Source organism: Condylostylus longicornis, unplaced genomic scaffold, assembly GCF_029603195.1.
Source record: "Condylostylus longicornis isolate FDR11 unplaced genomic scaffold, ASM2960319v2 ptg000022l, whole genome shotgun sequence".
Taxonomy (NCBI): Eukaryota; Metazoa; Arthropoda; class Insecta; order Diptera; family Dolichopodidae; genus Condylostylus; species Condylostylus longicornis.
In genome coordinates, this window is record NW_026577991.1 from 3,923,302 (window position 1) to 3,932,701 (window position 9,400).

At 26.7% G+C, this 9,400-nt stretch overlaps 1 protein-coding gene across 1 annotated transcript; it reads left to right on the forward strand.

Annotated features, from left to right (window-relative positions):
- The first annotated feature begins 6,144 nt into the window (after positions 1–6,144).
- On the forward strand, positions 6,145–8,632 carry LOC129606946 (uncharacterized). The gene is made up of 2 exons (XM_055517594.1): positions 6,145–6,157; positions 8,226–8,632. The coding sequence occupies exons 1-2, from the start codon at positions 6,145–6,147 to the stop codon at positions 8,630–8,632; spliced, it is 420 nt and encodes a 139-aa protein (XP_055373569.1).
- The last annotated feature ends 768 nt before the right edge of the window (positions 8,633–9,400 follow it).

Genomic DNA, 9,400 nt, shown 5'->3' on the forward strand with positions numbered 1-9,400 from the left:
CTAATTTTTAACTTAATGCTTTATGTCATGTGAAAGAATCACGCGACGTCCCTTTGCTGAGTAGCTAAATAAATACATCGTACAATAATAAAAGTGAATTATAACAAAATGTGTATTGCAATTCTTAACACTTAACAGTTGCTCCTGTAAAATTTTATATTTTTCGAAATTCAATTTCTTTACCACAGATATTATTGTTGCCTACTACACAAATTTGTTTGCTATAATAAATCGAGAAAATTACGTTATTTTGTTACTTTGAGTACAGTGAGCTCAAAAGATTTAAAAGCATACACACGTATACTTTTGAAATAAATTTTAATATTATTTCGATCCTTTTTGTTTTCATTTTTCTATTTTTTTTTTTTTTAAATTATATTTATGCGGATATCCTTTAAAATTTTCAATATAAAGCAAATTTTTATTCAAAAATTTTTTTTCAAGCCTTAAAAAAATTTTTTTTTATAAAAAAAATTTTTGTTTCCATTTTATTTTTTAAACAAACTTTTCCCAATTTTTTGTTGTTTTTTTTGGAATAAATTCAAGAATTTTTGTTATTTTTCGCTTTGAATATTTTTTTTTTGAATAAGAAATTTTTTTTTTTGGCTAACGTATAATCTTTAGACAATCAAGAATCCATTTTAATAATAATCTGTAGGTCGTACTAATCCATACATACTTATAATCTAATGGTATATACACACATGCACACATATACTCTAATAACATATTATTATAAGAAATCATTTATACATTAGATTATGGTGAGATTAAATGAACATGTCAAGGATAACTCATAGGGATTATAAATGAATTTTTAACTGAAAATTTTTCTCCTTTTCCCTTTAATTATTTTTAATGAATTTTCGTCTTCTTCTTATTTTTTTTCTCTTATTACTCTTCTCTTATCAATTAGAAAAAATCAAATTAAAATTATCGTAGACTGACTTTTCAGAAGTCGTCTACAAGTATAAAACATATTCGTATACAGTTTACTTTTGATTGATCACACATATAATGTCTGTCGTCTGTCGTATACCCGCATAACTGACACAATCTGTGCATGATTTGACTTTTAACTGAATAAATTTAAAATGCAACTTTTGTGGTTTGAGATCAAATTTTAATCCCTTGGATTTTTATTATTATATAAAATTAAACTCTGTGCGAATTCAAATTATTTCTTATTACAGAGACTAAAAATATTATAAAGTCTACATTTTGCATAATGCAAGTTAATTTTTTAATGTACAAAAAATCCAATTATCAATTTAAAATATTCCTGGCACGTATATAATTATTTTATTTTTGATCTCATAAATTCAGATGATTAAAGAGATTTTAACAGAAATTAAAAATTACTTTCATTCATATGAAAAAATATATCAAATTATTGCATACATCAAGGAGGAGCAAAAAAAAAAATTAAAAGAAGATTTAAATCCGTCGGTAAAGTAAGTAAATTAAGATAAATAATTACAATTTTTGAAGCCATGGCGTAACGTATATATTGTTAGCTTTTTGCTTTTCCAGAATTTCGGAAATCTTGCCAGTCTCGGAAATATAAGATGCTGAAAATTTAAACTTTACGAATTTCGAAGGGGCGATAGTTTGCGAGAGGATAAAGACGGAGAAAAACTTTCTTGTCTTAAAACTGCTAAGACTTCAGACTCTACTTTCAAAGGTGTAGAAGTTTTATATAAACAGACATGCAGACTGACAGACAGGACGGATCAATCAATGGTTTGTTAAGTATCAATTTTCCCTTGAACAAGTTGAAATAATGTTTTAAAAAATTTACTTTAATTTTAATTTTTTAAATCATAAGCAAATATTAGAATTCTGTGTAAAACGTAGTCGCACACCCATCGGCACCCAATTTTATCCATACGTAGAATATAAAAATAATAAAATTTGATTTGCATTTTTAACATAATGAATTTGCTTGAATTTCACCTCATATGAGATCATAACTTCTATAAATTACAATGAGTAAGTTATTTAGAGTATATAATTAATAACCTCTAAAAACCTAATACAGAAAAAACCGTATGATGCAGTGCCTATTTATAAAATTTGCCTCAAATATTTTCTCTAAAGAATAAAATTTTCAAGGGAAATGAATAAAAATTCCAATTCCTTTAATTAGTGAAAATAAAACAAAAAAGAATTTTTATTATAAAAATTTTTCAATGTTATAAAAAAAAAAAAAACTTTCACTTTTCTCATTTTTTTATTATAATTTTTAAATTTTATTCAATCATGGGAGATGCAAAATATCAAACAGGCAAAAAAACCATTTGAGATTTAAATGAGTGCATGTGAGTTTTAAAAAATTAATACAAATAATTATAAATTCCCATCCACTCTCTCTCTCTCTCTCTGTTTATACTACGTGATTTCAATTCAAGTAAAGAAATTTAATTTGATTTCAAGAAAAGGTGAAAAACCTCTTCCTTTTTTGCTTTCCTTTTTTTTTTTGTTTTTATTATGAATATTATGAATTTCATAATATATTCCACATATATCTTTGTATAATAATTACTTACGAGAGTATTGCGGGTATAAAATTTAAAATAAAAATCATTTTTACCTTCTTGACTTATACAATTGCGTTCTAAAGCGTTCATATATACGAGTTCATATATAAAGCATTTGTAATCTTAAAATGTTGAAAAAAAATAAGTAAAATAAACAAATATCTTGAGGAAACTGAAAACAATTGAAAAAAAAAACTTAGAGACTTGTAGAGAATAAGGTATGACGCATATTTTATTCTATATACGGTTTTAGATCTTTTTTTTTTTAAGTTACAATGTTATTTTACATATAAGATTTTCTTACAAATTTTTCTTATTTTTGCTTTATATACCCCTAAGACATGCTAATATATATATATATACGGTATATGTATAAGAAGGAACAATATGAAAATATATACTTGAACCTATAATGGTAGAAAAGGATGAAGTCAAGTTACTGTAATGTATTCTTACTTATATAAATTGAAATTCAGAATTTTAATTTTATGTTTTTTTTTAATATTATTAAAATAAATCTGATTTTTTGTTTTTCTTCTAATTTTCATAAAATAATAGTTATATCTCTATTAGTAGTTAAATATAATCAGATATATTTAAATACGTATGTAATTTTATTTCATTTAATTTTATTTCAATAACAAAATTTAATAATAACCCGCACAAATTTTATTGCAAACAGAACAAATACATTACTTAATACCTAATTCAGAAACATCAACTCTCTTGAGTGATACTAGACAATAATCTCTTAATTTATAAGCAAAATGTAATGTGAATATGAAATGAATTTACTCTCTTCAACACAAATCACAACAGTTAATTAACATTTCATTTAAGCCTATATATAATAATAATGCTCTCTTGAAATGGTCAATATCTTAATTAATATTTTATTCGAAATGCGAATTAGGCTAAGTACACCTTAACAATAATAATATAAATGACTCTTCTTATTTCTACTTTCGTCAAGTGAAGACCTATTTCTAATAAAATAATTAACAATGTGTTTTATTTTAAATATATATATTGGATTCGTCCCATACAACTTTCAACTAACAACTTCTTAACTAACGACATTTTGATATAATATATAAATACAAAACAAATCCTATCAGTCACAGACCAGAGAGCCGCTTATTATGAGTCCGTCGCGTCTGGATTTCTATTTGGATTTTAGTAGACTCTTATCACAAGCATACCTTACTGCGGATATTTTGTGGCCCAATCCGCCGGGAAACAAATCGCAAGGTGAAAAATTTATCTCAATATGTTGAGATTAAGAATACGTTTCCATTCAACTGGAGAGATGAATTTGCAAGTTTATTAATTATGATAATGATTTTACTTGCACAGCAGAAAGAGCATACAGGCTTATATTTAGAAAAGAAAGGCGAAATTTAATTATTACTGCAAATTTGATTTAATACAAACCACAAAATACATATATGTACTTATCAAAATTAAGTCGCTTTGCAGTAAATACTAAAACGTCAATTCAAACAGCAATTATATTGTAGATTATAAAGGAGCAAAAGACTTGTCTAACGCCAGAGAAATTATATTTTTTTAACTAGCATGTTATATTAGACAGAATGTAAATTAAATGGGCACATGTAATAAAAATAAAGGCTTAAGAATCACATTTTTATACACAAAAGAAATGTTCTCTTTTTAGTATATAAAATTTTTCTTTTATTTAATAAATTTCGTGTAGCCTAGTAGGATTGTTTTATTTTGTTTAAAATTTCTCATGCAATATAAAATGAATTTTCAGCGAAATGTACATTATACAAAATAAAATATACGCCCACTCTTTTAATTTATAAAATAATGTAAAAAAAATCTATTTATTGTAAAAAAAATTTTTTATTTCATTTTATCATTTCAATCATCAATGTGCATATGTGCATTTCTAACTAAAATTGACGTAAATTAGAAAGGTCCTTTTGAGAAATTTCACAAAAAAACCTATTTTCATACATTATAAATTTTTTTATTCTCTATATTGTGTAAACATCACCTCTTCAATTACATGGTACAATTGTTCTCTATTAAATTCATGATTTTCAGACTTATAACTTTGTTGATGCTACTTTTATAAACATTCATTTTGTTTTTTACATGCACACTATATACGTATATATGAAAAACTACGGTGACACCACATTTAATAACATGAAACGATGAAAATAGAACATATTATAAAGAATGTACTATTTAAATTCACGCTATATTTACCCAACGTATATGTATGTATAGTTGATGAATTTTATTCTAATATTTTAAACATGTGAAACAGACACATTCACCGTTTATATGAACATTAATATTATATATGCACAAACATAATGTAACAAAGGCGGATTATATGTTAACTAAATATTTTTTTTTTGTTTAATATTTGAATTTTCTCATATATTTTTAAAGTTTTACAAAAGTTTTTATGGTATAGACCTTTGCGAGACAAAAATTCAAGTTATATAATAATTTTATATAATTATAGTGTGTATATTTTGAGAAATATTAATAGAATGTGAGAAAATATTGAAATTTGCAAAACTTTTACGAGATTTATTTGTTAAATTCTTAAGAAAATAAAATCAATCGAATTGTTGAATTAAATGTGAAAAAAATATTAAGTAGCTCACGATATGATTTTAAAATTTGTTAAAATTAAAATTCCAAAACACACCGAAGTAAACAGAGCCCTTACGAGCGTTATTACTATATCACATACCCGATGTTATTTCTGTATCACTTATATTCAAGTTAAATGGCATACACTTTTCTACAGCAAGTGTTTCCACTTAAAAGATATTTGGATACATCCCCATACCATCTGATCACATCGGGCATCTAAATGAATCCCCCCTTCAATTCTTTTTGTCATTTAGCTTAGTTGAAATTTTTCCCAAAGCTACCTCCTATCTCTTAACCATATCATCCTACGGCAGGCACAATAGTGAAATTTTCCTGGAGAGATTTTCTAACCTCTGCAGCATCTGTATGTTCCCTTTTGTTATTTAGAGTGTGTTTCTTTCTCACTACAATCATAATATATACACACCTTAGGATAAAGGGGCCTCTTCTTGGTTTTTCCAGCAAACCCCCTGTCAAACGGTAATTTATTGCACTCCAATTGTCCTGGTTTTTTTTTATGATGCAACACAGAACCCTCTTCGAACTTTCACCTGGCAATATTTCCAATGACAATCGTAAGGTGAAGCCCGTCGGCAGCCAAACCAACCATCAAGAACAATATTTTACAATTTATATAAAGCGGTATCCGTTGATTCATGCACTTAGTATGCATGTTGGTAACTGGTGAACGGTATCACCTAATTCTTCGTTTTTAGAAGAAATAAAATAAGGCTTATTTGCCCACCTACCTTGGAATAATCACAATTTCAACAATGTTTATCTTATTCTATTCTATTTAATAGATTTCTTTTTAATGTTTCCGATCGAACAAACTTTTTAAAGAAGTTAAATCCCAGGAAGTCAAATTATATAAATGTATACTACTTATTTGTTTGTTTTTTAAACCTGCTAAACCTGGTAACCCTATTGTAAAATTAAAATTCAAATTTTTCAAATAACTATGTCTCTAACTTGTAAGTAAACATTGTAGATATACATACAGACAAGTCGATGATGATGACTTGAATGATATTATGATTACGTTTTTTATTACAGCCCTTATATGCACATATCATATGTATATGTATGCATTTTATGGTTGAAATAATAAACTAAAGGAAACAAAAAACCCAAACGAAAAAGTAGCAGACAACTTTTTAATTTTATACATTTTTTATTAGGTACATAAAGTATAAGCACATAACGTTTATATTATGTGAAATCCAGAATGGTTATGTAAGACTTGTAATAAGATTATAGCATACAAATGACATTATAAATGTTTCAGAAACTCTAAACATAACCTATAACTACACTATTATATTTTATTATTTCGTACATATGAATAACTATGTAACAATATAATCTTTTATATATCCCTGTCATTTCAAATTCATTCGCCATCTATTATCAAATTTTTATTTCTCTTCAGCTCTGCTCAAATATTTTCGGTAATTCTCATTTATTTTTGGAAAAATTTCACTTCATTATAAAAGAATCTCAGAACATTGTAAAATGAAACTATTTTAATTTATTTTTAATGTTACAAATTATAATATGATGACATTTATAATGGTGGGTAGAAATGACCTGTTTATTAGATTTAAAAAAAATCACTTTGAAATTTTCTTTCTAATGATAATAAGAAGACTGTGAATAATTTTCCATTCAAAATAAAAACACAATTTGAATAAAACTTTTTGGTTTTTTATCGGATTTGGATTTAATTTTAAAAAGCAACAAAATGATGTGCAACACCAATGCTACTACAAAAAATAGAAAAGAATGAAATTAATATTGAAATTAAAATCATTGAATAGATAGAGAGGAAGAGAGAAATGTCAGGATTTTATATTGGGGCAAATTTCAAACCCCATGAAATATGTAATATTTTTCATTAAATTAGAAAAAGTATTGATTCAGTATTAATGGCAGGTCAGCACTTATTCTATTGCGTTATGAAAGTATTTATCCATCCGTTTTATTTAACAGTAATAAAATTTCACGAAATAACCAGCACATTTTTGCTAAATTTCGACGTTGGATATGAAGCATAAATTAGCAGTAGAGCAAAATTTAGCATATTGAAAAAATTTTAATTACATTGTAAAAAACTTGCAGGATAGTTGATAGTTATATGGTGAGTTTACTCTTCACTTCACTTCTATTTGGTATTTAAAAAATTTTATTGAAAAGTATTGAATTCAACTCCTATCACACGTAATTCACCTCCTAACTCACACCATTAATTCTCACACAATTCTAATTTGCCTCACAAGAGAATCACTATGATACAAAACTCTTAAATTTTTTTAAAAAAAAATTTAAATTTTACATATTCAGATTTGAAAATTCAAATTAAAATTTTAAATTAAAACCCAATATTAATATTTATTAAAATTGTATACGTGTGCCTATATACAATTTTATCAAATATATACAAATATAAATATATTTGTATATATTCATATGTTTATTTATTTATATTCCATTATACGCACATTATTAATAAATTGACCTAAGGGAAACCGAACCTTTATTATGAATCAATTAATTTTAATCCTCGAAGACTAAATATTATATGAGATATGTACTTATAATATATAATCCGCGTTCATATATGCGTCATATACCTTATACGTACATTAACAAATAAACTTATTCACTTTTATTAATTGTATATATACCTATATAAATACGAAATAGCGTATATAGGCGTGTATAATTATAACCTGCAGAATAACCCCATTTTATAATAAATTTTGTTCTTGCATAAATATTTGCGGTCTATATGTACACCCAGCGCAGAAAAAACCCTCGCACTTCATTTTTTTTCGAAATTCTGTATTTAATTAATTTTCATACTAAAGTGGTCTCACTCAATTAAATATTGAGTTTTGTTTTTTATTTTGGTGTCTTCCCTTAATGTAAGGAACAGTTACTTTTTTGTTTATCGTTTAAAGTTATGTGGTTTTTAATAAGAAGTTCAAGTTTCATACAAAAAATAAGTTAAAAATATGGTGTTATCTCTTGAATAAAAAGCTAAAATATTAGCGCTACATGAGAATGGTGTATCAAATAGACAAATTGCGATAATATTAGGGACAAACGAATGGAGTATGAGAAATTTTTTAAAAAATTATATTATTTCTGGCTCTTTGGAGCGAAAAACTGGAAGTGGAAGGCCGAAGCTTCTTAATGAAAGGGATGAAAGACTTTTGAAACGAATTTCACTTCGAAATCGATTTTCAAATGCGGGCCAAGTTAGAAAGATATTTCAAAAGCAAACTGGAAAGCGAATTTCAATACGAACAATGCAAATTGAGTTGAATAAGTTAGGAATGGAAGCCCGAAAGCCAGCTAAAAAGCCCCTTTTGTCGAAGAAAATGAAGTCGCAGCGTTTGAAATGGGCAAATACTTGTAAAAACTGGACTGTGGAAGACTGTTGAAAAGTGATTTTTTCTGACGAGTCTAAATTCTACTTGATTGGACCTGATGGATCGCTCACAGTTCGGCGTAGAACAGGAGAACGTTATTCACAAAATTGCGTTTTGCCAACAATGAAGTTTTCACCCTATATAATGGTTTTTGGGGCCATTACAAGGTATGGTGTTGGAAGGCTAATTCTTCTGGAAGGTGTAGGAAATGCTCAGGAGTACATAAAAATTATCAACGAAGGTGTAGTTCCAACAATTGAGCAACTTTCTGAATATACTCAAAATGTAATTTTTCAAGATGATTCTGCGCCATGCCATAGAGCTAAAACGGTGAGAATTTCTCTTGTGATTTCAAAATTTTTGTATTTTAAATTAATTTTACGGTTTTTTTTTTTTTTTTAGGTTCGAAACTGCAAGACTGATTTAGGGATTTCGTCACTTCCTTGGCCTGGAAACAGTCCAGACCTCAATCCCATTGAGAATTGCTGGAGTATGATGGGTAAAAAAAACCGGGCTGAACGGCCACAATCTCTAGTGGAGATGAAAAACATCATCGAGAAGGTTTGGTATGAGGAAATAAACGTCGAATACCTTGAAAGTTTGTATTTTTCAATGGCTCGTAGGGTTGAAGCTGTCGTTAAAGCAAGAGGTTTTTCAACCAAGTACTAAATGTTAATTACCATGGTTATACCTTCTATTATTAATATTTTTGCTTTTATTAATCTACTGGTTACTTGCAATTTCAATAATAATGTGTAATTTTTTAGTTAAACTTAAGAT